At 42.9% G+C, this 16,065-nt stretch overlaps 1 protein-coding gene across 3 annotated transcripts in view; it reads left to right on the top strand.

Moving 5' to 3' along the window:
* The window catches only part of LOC147731513 (dehydrogenase/reductase SDR family member 9-like), a 116,040-nt gene extending 108,072 nt beyond the window's left edge, over nt 1-7,968 (top strand). For all 3 annotated transcript variants that reach the window (XM_086956558.1, XM_086956561.1, XM_086956559.1), the window contains exons 4-5: nt 1,110-1,273; nt 5,211-7,968. In XM_086956558.1, coding sequence (XP_086812684.1) covers nt 1,110-1,273; nt 5,211-5,437 — 391 coding nt within the window. In that variant the 3' untranslated portion in view covers nt 5,438-7,968. The remainder of the gene's footprint in view (nt 1-1,109; nt 1,274-5,210) is intronic.
* The last annotated feature ends 8,097 nt before the right edge of the window (nt 7,969-16,065 follow it).

Raw genomic sequence — 16,065 nt, 5'->3', positions numbered from 1 at the left:
TTGGAAATTCTTCTTTGTGTTGGCCTCGGTTAAGCTGATTTACAGCAAATCTTCGCCAGGACAAACCTCCTTCCTAAGGGTCACACAAGTCTCATGTCTATAGGTGCAGATGCTCACATCGCTGAAAGGCTGCTTCCGCTGTGTCTCATATGGTCATGTGTTGGCCTGGTGTTACAAGAGCTCTCAGTTGGCTGACTATTGCATATCAAGCCTCTTTCCTAGCACGTTGCCGAGCTAGCTGCTTGTAACATAATGCTCTCAATTTTAGCGTGCATATATTATTCAGGTAGTTCTTCCATATGTGCTCTTCTGATTGTCTCCTGCAGTATTGTAATTGCATGTATGTCAAATTATCACTCCACTGCAAACAATACATATAATTAAAAGACAGTGTCATTTACAATGCCAGAAGCTCCAACTTTTAATAATGCGAGACCTATTGCATTGTAAATGCTTGTTATCTTTTCCCCCAGTCTTTTATTACCCTAATGTTACTAAAAAGGCGTTAATTTCGGTACAATAAATACTTATAAGTAAAGTCAACCCCAACTACAGTGTTAAATTCTACATGAAGGAATCTAACTTATGAGGGCAGAATCTGATCTTTAAAATTCTGTGAATCAGGAGTAGGACTTGGCTCTAATACAGTCCTTATGTATGCACCTAATTTGACTTAGATGCACAAACAGGTTTGTGAATCAGTTTCTGTGAGTTTGCTTTTTCAGTGTCAGAATAGCTCTTATGAACCGGGCAATTACAGTAAATATTGCGCATTGGTACTATGAACATCACCGCTTACTGAACATTTTACAGCAGTTATGCTTTTTATTTACATTCGTTGTTTAAAAGCACTCTGTGTCTGTTCTATCAATGTGTGCAGCTGTACGACTCTGTATATTCGTGTCTTTTATGAACATTGTGATCTTGCATTTCTGTGTCAATAAGTTTACATTTTTTAAATAATGTATTAGTGTAATGTCCTGTCACTTTCTTCATATCATTTTGCACGAACAGCCTTTCCAAGAAAGCATTTTATTAAAATATAAATACATTGAATTGAATATGCACAATACAGGTCGAGTTGCAGTAATTATATGTTTCTCTTTCAGGCGGGACATGAAGGCTTTTGGCGTAAAGGTGTCTATAATTGAGCCTGGACTATTCAAAACAGAACTAGCTGACCCTGAGAGAGTTCTAAGAGAGAAAATGGAAATTTTTCAGCAGCTTCCACCTGCAGTTAAATATCAGTATGGAAATGACTTTGTACGAAAAGGTGGGTGAAGAATGTGGGTACCGCTTACCTGAGCAAAAACAAACCGCTGAGTGCTTCTACATTGATTTGAAATCCTTTGCTGCCTGGGCCCTCCTTAAATAGTCCCTGTTAAGTTCTGGGGTGGCCCTTTGGGGGAGAGAAGGTTATGGAGCCCCTTGGAGGAACATGACTGCCACCCCCCATGGTTACAGTGGTGCCTAGTGGGTGCTGGGTTATTCTTCCGCTTGCAGCCATGTCCTTCTGCATCTGTGGTGTTCACTGGATAGGAAATTGCATCCAATAAAACCTGGTTTGGAAACACCAGACAAGTCATAGTTGCCCAGAAGTTAATCGCCCCACAGCAGATACCTGTCCAGGCAACTCTTAAGGATGGCCTTGGTACAACAAACACACAAAAGGTGATGGAGGAATGTTTGCAATACGCCTAACCACAAGCCACTGCTAGGGGGGCATGCCAACCCATCGTTCTTTTCCCCTCCATGCCAGCTCTTACTTTCTTCCAAGTCAAATGAAAATCAGTCTTGGCCTTGCTCCAGTAAGGTCAGTCCAGCCCAAACTGCTAAATGAGGTCCTCCCTAAACTGGAACACAAGCTATACAAGAATGGTTTTACCCTTAAAACCAGTGAATCTTGGTCCCAATAGTTAGAATCAAACAAAGTATCAGCATATTTGGAATTCACATCCAGTGAAACCAGGACTAGTATTTCTGAACCTGGTAATTTGAGGTCCGGAAACACTAGACAACTCGTAGTTGCTGTTAGTTGGCTATCCCCAATCCAGGGATTTCACACCAGGCAACTATTAATTATGAACTTAGTATTAAACACCATTTCTACTGTGTTTGCCCCTCACTTTGTAGAAGAAAGTATCTGGAGTATCATTAGAAGTAACATCTGTTTACTTCAGCTCTCCTGTAGAAAACCTTTTTCATAGTTACACGTTTAAATCGGCAGGTACTATCCGGTAATTTGCCTCGCGGCGCTCCGGTCCTTCCCTGAAAGTTTGGGGGGGATTCGTCAAGCGGGGGCCGAGATAAAAGGGGGGTCCCAAAACGTGTTTTCCCCATGTTAATTTCCATAGGGCGGTCGACCTCACTTTTAGCCCGAACGGCTGAATGGATTTCCACCAAACTTGGCAAAGTTGTAGGGAATGGTAGCCCGATGTGCCTTTGCTATGTCTCAAGATATGTGCTCCAGTGGTTTTTGAGTAATTTAGGTTCAAAAAAATATATATATCTATAAGCCCGCCCCGGTACACGCACCGGGGAGCGCACCGGGCGCGCTACGCGACTTGCGCGCGGAAAGCTGATTGGCTCTCGGGTGTCTGTAAACATTCGAAACAGTCCGGAGCGGCCGCCATCTTGTGTCTCGGTAAGATCGAGACACAAGAGGTGGCAAAAACAAAGGGGGAAATGACCATAAGGGGGCAGAGTAGACCCTCCCTGACCCCCTAGGTTTGATGTGGGGGCTATAAAAGGGCCCCACGGGGCAAAAAAAAATGTAGCAGAAAGGGCCTGCATGAATGTAATCTGTACCTACACTTATATAATTGGCAAATCAAGTACTTTCACTTTTCAGCACTTCTGCAGCACATTTAATGAGACAGTATCAGCACTTCTCAGGAGTAAACGGGTACTTTAAAGAGTGAGAACCTGCCCTTTTCTATTCCCATTTGAAGCACTGCTTATACCGAAAAAGAACATTATGTAAATGAAACCCAGTGAGATCCGAAGTGGCAGCATTGGTTGGCATGGATTTATGGAGGAGTTGTGACCTAAAGGCCAGAACTGCCAACTTTCGAACTGGGGAATCAGGTTTGTGTCCCGCCCTAGGCTAATCATCCTGTGATTCTGAGTAAATCACTTCATGCCTGATGTATTAAGGGATTTTACGGTTGCAAAGGTAAACTTTTAGCCTTTGCAAGTGCAAAATATCTTTATTAAATGTACAAAGCTCATATTGCCATTTGGTAACGTTATCAAATCACAATTTGTGATGTCCTTTCCAAATACAGCTTTTTAGCTCATGTATTAATGTTTTCTGACCAAAATCCAGTTTCAAAATACACATTTTTACCACCAAATCTGGGCCCTTGTGTATCAAGCAATTCGTAAAATCAGAGGATTTCCAACTGCAAAATGGCATTTTTTATTTCACCAAACCCAAATGGGGATTTGGTAACATATTACCAAATCTTACCGAAAGGCTAATTGGGTTTGAAAATAAATACTTATGCAGTATTTGGAATGGGTGTGTTAAGAGCATCTCTTCCAAATACTGAATCTTTAAGATATGTATCAATGCTTTGCAACAGAAATCCGGTTGAAGAACATTCATTTTTGACCACCACCTAAAAGGAGGTGTTAAGCCATTTACAAATAGGAAATGGGACCCCAAAGGCACCCCTCCCCTTTGTTAATTTTTTCAAAAACGTTTTTATGAGCAGGCAGTGGTCCATGAGACCACTGATTGCTCATGAAAAACGTTTGTGAAAGGTTTCTTTCTTTTTTTTAATGCATCCTATTTTCCATTAAAGGCTGCATTTAACCCCTTGCGTGCTGCTGTCGGCCGTTGGCCGATGGGAGCACTACCTCGCTAGTGCTGCCGTCGGCCAACGGCCGTCGCAGCCCCACCCACCTAATAGAACGCCCGCACCGCGGTGGAAAAACTGCAGCAGTTAAGGCGTTAAAAAAGAAGATTGCTTTATTTACAAGGAATTTCAGTCAAGGTGTCTGTTGACCGAATCAGGCCACCATACCTGTCACTGTTGCCAATCATAGTGAGTCACAATTTGCGACCTACCTCATATAATAATGAGATAAGTCGAACTGGAACCCACTACCAATCAGTATTTTGAGAACCAACCTATCAATACATCGGTCTTTTTGCAAAATACCAATGGATTTGCTGGAAGTCGATATGCAAATTGCGACCCCTTCTAACATCCAATTTGTAACATACCATTTAAGGAATCACAAAATATGAATAGTTATTTGTTGTAGTTTACCATTCCTTACAAGAATCTTTGTCATTAACTGTTGGTAAGCATTTGCAAATGGGATGGGGTCCCCAAGGGGTACTTTCTACTATCTGAATGCCCCCAAAAAAATTTCACGAGCAGGCGGTGGTCCTTAGGACTACTGCCTGCTCATAAAAATTATGAATACAATTATTCAATTACTTTTTTAAATGCTGCTGAGCTGCATTTAAAAAAAATGCTTTATTTAAAAGCAATCAAAGACATGGTGGTCTGCTCGCCTCAGTAGGCCACCATGCCTGTTACTTTAACCAATCATAGAGGGTCTCAATTTGAGACCTACCTTATGCATATTAATGAGGATGGTCAAATTGAGACCAACTACCAATTAGTATTTTGTGAACCAGCCTATTAATATATAGGTTTGTTATCAATATACAAATGCATTCAGTAGAATAGTCTGTGTGCAAATTGCACCCACTTCTACCTCATCCCTTTCAGCAGATTTTTAATAAGAAATCACAAATTGTAATTCGTTATTTGATGCAATTTGCGATTTCTTAAAAGGAATTTTAGTACATCAGGCCCCTAATATCCTCGTATCTAATTAAAGCGAATTTGACCTTGTGTTGTAGAATCTGGTGTCTATGTAAGTAAGGCGCACCAATACCGTTTGGCTAAGTACGCACCATATGAAACTGCAAAAAAAGTTCAGATTTGAACAGCGCCGAAGAAGAACACCCAGTTGTAGCTGACCATCAGGGCTGGCAGCTAAATGTATATTTATTCATTGGACTGCGATGCATTGTTGAGAGTTGTTGCATAATCCAATATATTGTCAGGAAGCAGGCCTGAAAGTCTTTAAAAATTACTGTAGTAGGGGAAGGGTTAAATGAAACCACTGAGGTATTCATATTGCCTGGAAATGACATGTAACGAAAGACCATTTTTATTTTACAGATGCGGAAAAAAAGCAGTCACTAAATGAACGGATTCTCAACAAAGACCTCTCCTTGGTTGTGTGGTGCATGGAGCATGCGTTGACCAGCAGACATCCGCGGTCTCGTTATAGTGCGGGCTGGGATGCCAAATTTCTCTGGATACCTCTATCCTACATGCCCACCTTTGTACAAGACTATGCACTTTTGAAGAACAAAGTAAACCTTGCTAACCCACATGCGACCTAAGGTCCACATGATGACGAGATGAAGAAATGAAGGGTTGATGTAGAGCACTCGACCACTCTTGTTCTTACATAATTTTACACCAGAGATCCCAGCATCTGATCCAATTGTTTTCAGTCAGCTACAGAGGATGGTGGTCAAAGTGTCAATAGTTCTTTATTGGCAAAGCATTTGGACAACCAAAGAGAAACCTTCATTTTCCACAACGCAAAATGCAAACAGAAGGCAATTGAAGGGAAGATTGAAGAACTAGGCAAAATGTGCTAGCCTGACCTGATGTTTGGTGTTAGGTTCTAATTTGGTATCTGAAGACTACTCTTTGATGGCCACTCTTTAATTTGTTACAAAACAAAAAATGAACCTGAGCCCAAAGTTTCTCTTAGGAGGTCACTGACCTCTGCTTCTATTGGCTCCACATTTCCCCACTGGTAGCATCTCTCACTGCCCACATGGCTGCCTACTGCCTTCGGTCACTTTACTTAAGCTCTGCCTAGTAGTTTGCTTAGGGATCTTCCAAGGAGAGGTGTAAATGGGTGCTATACTATTTATCTTAGAGTTTTGAATGCTGTGCTAATAACTTATTTAATCAATGGAGCTCTTACACACATTAACCAAGAGAGTGCAAACAAATTCTTGCTTGGGAACCTGAGCGATGTCTGGCATGCTAGTGTTTTTTCAAAGTAGTGAGGAATAATACTTTGCATGAATATAAAGGGGTGTGGGGGACTGACATTTTCAAGGGGACTTCGGGGGAATGACCCCCGAGAAGATTTTGAAAACATAGGGCAAACAAGCGCAATTTTACAGCACATTTTTCACTGCATTTGCCAAAGTCATAGGCTCTTACATGGCAATAAATGAAATATTCTGGTATAGTGTGCCATTGAAGTATAAACTCTCACAGCAGAGCTGAAGGGGCACCCACCCCAGGTTAATTCTGGGAACATGCAAAATGCTGCCTATCACAATTTCTCCTAAAATGTCCAAAAGTCACAAGTGATATAAGCAGTTCAGAAAATGCAAACTTACAGGCCTATCATTTGTGAACAAAGCTATGCACACTTCAGCATTTCTCTTTCTCTCATTTTCTTATCTTGCTTCTTCCGAGTGGATTTCTAGTCATATGTCATAAGTGATAATAGAGCAGGTGCGGGCACCCACTTTCTGGGGATGCCAACAGTAGGCCAAGGATTGTCACCACCATGCCAGGGCCAATGTTAGTCTAGACATTTTCACCATCATGACAGTGAAGCTCACAAGAAGCCCGGAATTGCATGGTTATCTGAGGATCAGCCTTATATCTAAGCTGGGCAAAGGGCATGGATGTTCATCTTATGGAAGCATAAGCACCATTATGCCAGGGCCAGCAATGCTAAGTCATGGGGTTCTTCTATATAAGAATGACATTGCCACAAATATAAGTGGACAAGGGGAGGAGGTCACGAGGTATCACCAAGCCATGGATTACCCTCAAATGGGAAGGATTAACATTATTATGCAGGGAGGACATTTTTCCAGAGGTGAACACTGGTATGACACTTGTGCCCCAATAGGCCACAATGTACCTAGAATTAACATAAGTGTGCATGGCGCATCCACAAGTGCACTCACTCATGCATGCATTCTGGCACAAGGGCACATCTGAACACCCATATAATTCAATACTTTATTTAACTTACCTCAACTAGCCAGCAGCTTTGATCTAGCTCAGATTGTGTTGTACCTCTCCCTGTGAAAGATCAATGGAATCTAGTCCAGGCCAAGACCCTGCCAGTGAAGGAGATGCAGTGTGGAGCTGCTGGTGGAGGTGGCTGAGTTCCGCCATGGTGCTTGCTGTCTCCGAGTACTGGGAGTCAGAGCAATAGGATGAGGATGCAATAACACCACTGCAACTGCTGATGGAAGTGTTGGACATGATGAAAGACTGATGCCAGGGCCCGCCAGAGTACCGGCCTGCGCTGGCGCACTGTCTTCCATTTAGGTGGATAGGCAGCCCACAAGTACAAGAGCGCAGGAGGTGAATGCAGGAAGGACAGGAATGTGCTAACTCACTGTGCCTTGGCTGAAATTAGGCAATACTCTGGAGGTGGACAGCCAACTGCTTGTGTACGTGGGACCATGTTAGAGCTTGCTAGGCCTCGTGTGACACCACTATTCGCTGTATGTGTTGTGACAGGCAAGACATCGCCCTGAAGAGTTTTGGTTCACTGAGCACCACATACTGCAAACAGTGACAGCAAATGCAGTTTGTAGCGACTCCTCAAGTCCACACCGTGTCTGAGTTAGTTGATGACACAGCAATAGATTGTTTTATCCCAGAGGCCTCATAAAAAGACCCTGCTGTTGACCCTAAACCAAATCCATCAAGATCTTACAAACTTTATATTTTCAAGTACATTTTTTTCTCTACTTATGTTTAATATATTATATTCCAATTTCAGAGTACATTTAAGCAAATGAGAATGCGGTGTCTTGCTATATAACTTATTTTATACAATATTTTGTGTCAAATAAAGTCCTTTTATGTTCTCAAACTTATTTGTGTTTTCACTTAATCTTATGTGAGAGACCTTAGTACTACCAATATGAATGTTGTGTTTTGCATAGCTCACCTTTGTATTAAAGTATATGCTATAGCCACCGTGGTTAATGTTAGAAAGTTGGGTGATATAAGCACAACTGGTTACAGCAGTTATCAGGTTTTAATTTCATTAAGAGCTACCAAAAATTATTATTATTATTATCAGTAGTAGTAGAAGTTATAGTAGTAGTGGAAGTAAGAAGAGAAAGAAGTAGTAGTACCAACAATAATAATAATAATAATAATGATAATAATAATATAATGGTCATTCATTTCATATCATCAGCTATAAATCACACTGCATTAATCCAATGGCATCTGATGGTTTTCAAACAAGTGAGCTTGCTATCATGGTGGTTCTTTGTTTAACCCCTTGCCCGTGGCCGGAATTCCACTCCTGTGCTGGATATTCCGATCGCGGGCGTGGTCATGACGGCTCCCGGCCGTCATCAGCACAGGAGCACTGTGACACATGACGGACGGGAGCCATCATCAGCACACAAGGGGTTAAACCAAAGTCTCAACATATGTCCCTGGTCAATTCAATGGAAATAGTTAAAGCACTTAGGAAATAATCCAATCAGTTTTGACAATTACCAGTGGTGGCCGGCACGGATCGGGGGTGGTGGCGTGGGGGATGAAGGTAAATAAAAAACGTAATTAAACTTACCTTCGCCACGTCCTTCTCACAGAGTCCTCCTCACTGTGTCCTCCTCATTGCATCTCTCCGCCTCATCCCTCCTGCCAGAAAAGGAAGAACCCAGGCTCCCCTGAGCCAATCACAACACTGCAATGCAGCAGTGTGGTTGGTCTGAGCGCCCCGGTTCGGCAATCAGATGGGGACTGGGGGCCTATGCATGTTCTCCACCCAGGCTGTAATGCAGCTTGGCTTGGGAACATGCTAAGTGCGCATGAAAGTTTGGCTTGCTCGAGATGGCCGGCCAAACATTTATGCACACTTAGGAAATTGAAACCACTCTGCCTCTCCCCTGCTCTGTCAGCAGAGCATCCACATCCGCCTCGCAAAGCTGCCATGCCCGAAAAAGGAAAACATAAAATGATAACATAGAGTTATTATCATTTTATTTTTCCTTACACTGCTGAAAAACATGGAGGCGACGCTCCTCCACCTTAGCGGAGGAGCCACCACTAACAATTAGACAAGCGTAGTTTTTTCCAAGTTCTTACTATAGACACCACATCTGTAAGTCAAACACCGTTGGCCTAGGTCGTTAGATGTGGATGTACTAGCACCAGTGTTTCTACGACCTCTATTAGAAAATATCTTGGTATGATGATCTGCTAAATTCTTTCTATGGAGAAAGAACTAGACGCATACAAGCATTATCCAAGTTCAAGGCTCCTTGCCATTCATTCAGAGTTGGAAGGGTGTGGGTGCTTTAGAACCTCAAACAAAGGCTGCCATCCCACCAGCATGTGGTGATAGCAATGGACTGGTTGATAAGCTCTCTCATTAGTTGTCCGAAAACCAATGAAATGTGTATAAAACAATAGGAGAAGAAAACTCTATCTTGGTGAGAGTTTCAAGAAGAGAGTCAGATGGTTCATGTGTCATTGTCAACCTTTCTTTAGAAATGTATGCTACACAGGGGATGTACTGCCCAGTTATCCAGTATTATGGGTGTCTTTCATAGATTCACATGCCTGAATCATTCCCCGTCGTCGGGACTCCCATCCCGACGACGGGGAATGATTCAGGAATGTGATTCTATGAAAGACACCAATACTGGATAACTGCAGTTACAGGTAAGTAACGCATTTCTTCTAAAGACTGGGTTGCTATCTATCAGTGAGGTACCTTATTTCAGGTGTGAAAAGTGACCACCAGTTTTAGAACACTGGAAAGTTGGGAAATCCTCTGAAAAAAATGGCGTGCTCTGGGCTTCTAATGGCCAGTAGAAGCCCAGGGCTCCAACATTCCAATGTTGTTGTTCACAGCTGTTCATGTGAACAAAAGCCTCATGGAGCCCGAGGGGGATTGAAATCCCTTGATGCGCCATGAGGCCTTCGTTTTATTTGATAGAACATTCTGCTCCCTAGTTGCGGAATGTTCTAATAGCCTTAAAGCACTTGGTAGCTTGGCTATACTGGCATCAAAGTCCCGCTCTCTTGTTAAAGGCCTGAGCCGAACGCTGGAGCGGGCCTTTAATTCCTGGTTTAGCCCGCTACACCGACCTATAAGGCTATATTAGTATTCAAATGAAATATAAGTTAACTCTGGACAAAACCTTCTCAGTTCAGATGAGATGGATCTTTCTTGAATTCCTGTCTATCGCATAATCAGAGTCTACACTGGAAAACAGGCTGGCACTGTTTCTATGTAAGAGTTAAGATTGGACTTCCAAATCAGATTCTCAGAAAATATAATTTCTTAGATGTAACATATTAACCTGGGCTGCATGTGTTGGTTTTTGGTACCATAGAACCGGAAATTAAGGGTTAATCTCAAAAACTGGATGCCAAGGTGCTCACAGGTCAGGTAGAGAAATAGGAAAAATAAATCAAACAGATTCTTTACCAGTGACACTGGGGTGGGGAACTGACCATAAAGTACTGCTAGCTAGATATCATGTCACCACTCCATCACCTTTAAACCAACACAAGCAGGAAGAGGCCGAGGAATTCAGCTTCAATTTGTACTGTGCCATTCAACAATCAATGGCTGAAAACAACCTAAGAAATGTTGGTGCAAGCAGAATGCCAATAGGTACAGCTTAGAAATGACAAGAGTCACCTGCATAAATATTTAAAACAAAACCTTGTAAGAATTAATCAGTTGGAGCTGGAGGAGCGGTTTAAATTGAAAAAAGAGTGAAGAAAGCTGGGGCCATGTAGCACTCCACCCATCATATTTTCAAAGGGAGATCTAACTGGTAGTGTTAAGACCACATCCAAAAGGAAACACTTAAAGTGTCATTTAGACTCTGGGAGGAATTGAAAATTCTATACTCAAATTTCTGGAAGAAATACTAAATATGTAGTACAAGCAGTGTGCACCCTTAGGGCCATATTATCAAGCAAGGGCGATACATTATCGCCGCTTTTATCAGCAGGAAACTGCCGCTAAAGCGGCGATAATGGGCTTGATAATATGCCCTTGTGAATTCCCATAGAAGCCCAGGTTAACACCAGAACCTGGGCTTATAATCAGAATGCTATAGTTGACAGTTTTGATAGCAGTAGTTAGAGAAAAAGAAATTGTGCCCAAAGCCATTGGCATTAAAAGCCATTGCGGATTAAAATCAGGGTCACCATATGACCCTTGTCCAGTAACCATAGGCAAGTTGGCACCTTTACCTATTGCCGCAGCATTAACAACATGTTCACAACCGGACAGTTCCAGGCATGTTGGAAAAGGGCATCAATCCTTCCATTGCTGAAAAAAAACTAATTTAGATACAATGGATTCCAATAACTATCGTCCCATCTCCAGGCTCCCACTCCCAGCTAAACTTATTGAAAAAATGATGAACCATCAACTCAGTGCGTTTCTGGGGACAACCCGGGCCCTGGACCCCTCCCAACACGGGTTCAAAGCGGGTCTGTCCTACTAAAGGCAACCGAGGAAATTAGAGGAGTAATGGACCTGGGGGGTAGAGCTGCACTGGTCCTTTTGGACCATTCCGCAGCCTTCGATACGGTGCACCATGGAATTCTGATGCACCGGTTGAAGGACTGTGGTGTGCAGGGGAAAGCAGGGGATCTCTTGAAGGCGTTTCTGACTAATAGGGAACAGAGTGTGGCAATGGGAGAGTATGTATCTAAACCTTTCACTCTACCATGTGGAGTCCCTCAGGGCTCCTCCCTAAGCCCCACCCTGTTCAATATATATGTCACCTGCCTGGCCCCAATTATTAAGTCCTTCAGCTTTAAGTTGACCTCCTACACAGACAATACTCAAATCGTGGTATCAGCGCTGCCAGGAAGGGAAAAGGGAGTGGCCTTACAATTCCAGGAATGCATGTTGGCGGTGGGGAGGTGGATGGGCAAAAACTGTCTGAAACTGAACACAGCTAAAACCCAGGTCATTGTATTTGGGATAAGTAATGACTTCTGGAGCTCGCAATGGTGGCCAGAAGAGATGGAAGCACCCCCCCTTCCTGTGGCAATGGCAAAGAACTTAGGGGTTCTAATAGATGACCAACTCACATTCAGGCCCCAGGTCAGTGCCCTAACATCTTCTATTTATTTTCTTCTGAAAATGCTGCGGAAGATCCTCCCTTTCCTCCCTGAAAGCAGTAAAAAGGCAGTAAAAAGACAGTCGTTACGGTCCTGGTCTTACCCCGGCTGGATGACTGTAATAGCCTTCTGCTAAATGCCCAACAGGGGCTTCTTAATAAGTTGCAGGTGCTGCAAAATGCAGCAGCCAGACTCCTGACGAGCTTTCCGAAGTATACTTCTGTGTCGTGCGAACTCAAGAAATTACACTGGCTGCTGGTGCGGAAGCGGGTTGCTTTTAAGGCCTTGTGTTCGGTCTTCAAGGCCCTCCAAGGCGTTGGTCCGGTCTTTCTGAAAGATCATTTTCAATGGTATAATCCCCCCGACAGTTAAGATCACCGAGTTTGTGACTGGTCACTGTGCCCCGTATAAGGAATGCATGGTGAGGGGGGGGGTGGTAGGAGTTTTGTGCTTGAAGCTTCTAAGGCTTGGAATGCCTTGCCCTTTGCTTTGAGAAACAAAACTGATCTTATGACATTCAGGAAGGGCATCAAGACCTGGTTGTTCACACTGTAATTCCCCTCGGTGCATTTCCCTCTGGAGTATTTCATTTGCGCCAGGACACCTCCGGGTAACAGTGCGCTCTATAAATGTCTAAATAAATAAATAAATAGAACATCAAGGATGGAGACGATATCTGTAGTTTTTTAACCATCTGTCAATAATATGTTCACACATACCAGTTCAAACTATATCTAGACTAATATTTATCACTCTCACCTCATAGCACAGAATCAGCTCTCCTCTCCGTGACCAATACCATCCGAATGGCACAGGATAGAGGAGGCTCTATGATTCTGGTGCTATTAGATTTTTCCGCTGCCTTCGATACGGTGTCTCATGACACCTTGATCAGTCGTCTGGAGGGAGTAGGAGTACAGGGAACTGCTTTATCATGGTTGAAAAGTTTCATCTCTAACCGATCCCAAAATGTTCGCCTGGGCTCTCACTATTCCACCTCCAGGGAGCTCACTAAGGGGGTCCCACAGGGCTCATGTCTAAGCCCCACATTATTCAATGTGTATGTGGCCCCCCTGGCGAAGGTCGCAAGGAAATTTGGGTTCATACCAATATCCTATGCAGACGACACCCAGCTGTTGTTCCCATTCCAAAACATGACCTTAGCAGTAAGGAATTCCTTTGCTGCTGGAATGAGAGCCATAGCTGGATGGATGACCTCCAATTGCCTACAGTATAATGTGGGCAAGACGGAGGTCATGCTCTTTGGGAATGCCCCACTCCTTTGGTCACCTGAGTGGTGGCCTCCAGAATTGGGTACAGCTCCTTGTCCTAAGGAAAGTGTGAAAAATCTGGGTGTCAAGTTAGATCAATCCCTGGTACTAAAAGATCATGCCACACAGGTCACGGGAACCTGCATGAGAGTCATTGGCCTACTCAGGAGGGTGTTCCCATACTTAGCTGACTATCATCGGAGAACACTAGTACAAACCTTAGTTATGAGTAGGCTTGACTACTGCAACGGATTGCTTATATCCGCTAATGCAGAACAGCTGAAGAGACTGCAGGTTGTTCAAAACACTGCTGCCAGATTGATCCTTAATGTCCCTGCGAGATCCCCCTCACATTCCTTACTGAGCAAGCTACACTGGCTCCCAATACGCCAGAGAGTACAATTTAAGATATGTTGTACTATCCATAAATGCTTGTACGGAACTGGCCCTAGGTACCTAACTGAAATCTTCCAACCCTATCAACCAGGAAGATCCCTAAGATCTGAAAATCAAGCTCTGCTGCAGATCCCTAGGATCAAAAGAGAAAGACAAGGAGGCCGGGCCCTGGCATTTAGAGATCCTACTCTATGGAATTCACTACCCCCCTTCCTAAGACAAAATTCCAATCTTGTTACTTTCAGAAAATACCTGAAGACGTACTTGTTTCCTACCCAGCAATCCTAGATATTTCATACAAACTTTCTGTCCTTACTTATCTTCGGAACAACACAGCGCGGAGATATCTCCTTGGAGATCGAATTCCTGCGCTTTACAAGAAACATAAATAAATAAATAAATAAATCCCTATATTTATTTATCTTTGGTTATACTTATCTTTTCCTCTCTCAAGCATATCCTTTGAATCCCTTTGACTTTCAATCTTCTGGTCACATTTATAAAGTAGTCATTGGACCATACCCACAATTAATCTTTCAATGCATTGCTGTCTCTGTCCCCTCACCTTGTTAACTTAAGCCTGTGTCCTTTCATCACTTCGAACACTTCTCTTTCTGTCCCACGCTATTTGATCATCCTTAATTTTTCCTTTAATTAATTTTTTCATCCCTGTTTTACTTCTTTCCTCTCCTTCCTCTTGTCCATCTCCGCACTCATCCACAGTTAACCAACCACTCTATGTACTTTTGCTACCCCACTTTTGCCTACTTTTAGGCTATGATTCTTCCCTTCTGTCTGTCACGCTCTGTTCTTCAAATTTCCCTCCCCTTCTAGACTACCTTTCTGCCCTTCTATATCTCTTCCTCTACTTTTCCTAGAACCCTATTTTTTTGTAATTTTATATAGCATGACTTGATCCGCAGGTATTGAAGTGCTTTTAAGAAGCACCATTTACATTACACAAGGGCACCTTCATTTTTTTGTAGGCACAGGAAGATTTAGTGATTTGCCCAGAATCACAGGATGTTAAGCTGACTCTGAGACTCCAATCTGGTTCCCCAGCTCCAAAATTGGTATCTCTGACTGTTACGCCACATCCTCTCCATTTATTTGCCTTCTTTCCATGAGTCCTCCCCACTCGCCCTAAGTCCTGTCATCCCTAGCCAAAGACTTCCCTTGCATCTCTTCTCCCTTACTCCCTCTTTTGTTTTTCATGCCAACTCACACGTAAGTTCACACCTCCCCCTTCCCTCATCTCTATGTCACATCTGTTTTTATTTGAAGTTCCTAACGCACATCTTCATGCCCCAAATCCTTCTATTTTTCATTTTTCTTTTATCCTCTTGTGCTCTTCATCAGACATGTTACTGTCTGCAGCATATGCATCAGTCCTTCATGCAGAGACTGCAGAGACTATTGTTAAATTGTTATTTATTACTACCTGACTGTTCTACCTTGCTCACATGCTAGGACTCTTAAAGGGGTGGGAGTGCAATGCCCATGTTGTTCTGAAGTATAGTATGCTAGTACCCTTTTGCATGAGTTGCACTTTGCGAAAATGTGAAAGCATTACATTAATAAATACCTATGGGCCAGATGTACAACCATTATTTGTGGTTGCAAAGGGGATTTCTGCCCCTTTGCGAACGTAAAATAGGTTCTAACCTATTAGCGACTCACCAAATTAGGGTTAGGGACTCACAATTAGGAAGGGGCGTGCCAAGTGCGCCCCTTCCTAATAGTGAGTCCTTACCCAATGTATGATTGTTTTGCAACAGCAATTGCGGTCAAATATATGTCCACAGAGAAATTGACTATTTCTCAAATGGGTATCAGCAAGACCCATTATAAGCAGAGTACGCTGTGCAATTTGCATTGCTGCTGTGTATCATGTGACACTTATTACTAAGACCACATGACTGAAACTCCCTTGCCAACCTCTCAACTTGATTAGCCATATTGGGCCACTAAAACCTTTTACCTACCACAAATCCATAATTAGGTTACTTTATGCCCTGACAAATCCTGCAGCATCCTTTTAACTTACTAAGCACACATGTTGGAGCTCATTCAAACCACCATCTTTATATGCCCCTTCCACTCTTCCATCCTCTTTGGGCTGGTGAGTGACCCAGAACATAAGGCAATCATGTCATGCTTTAATCATATCTTCTATTGAATGA

The sequence above is a fragment of the Lissotriton vulgaris genome, chromosome 2_1 (assembly GCF_964263255.1).
Source record: "Lissotriton vulgaris chromosome 2_1, aLisVul1.2, whole genome shotgun sequence".
In the NCBI taxonomy this organism is placed as follows: Eukaryota; Metazoa; Chordata; class Amphibia; order Caudata; family Salamandridae; genus Lissotriton; species Lissotriton vulgaris.
This window is presented reverse-complemented; position numbering and strand designations above follow the sequence as displayed.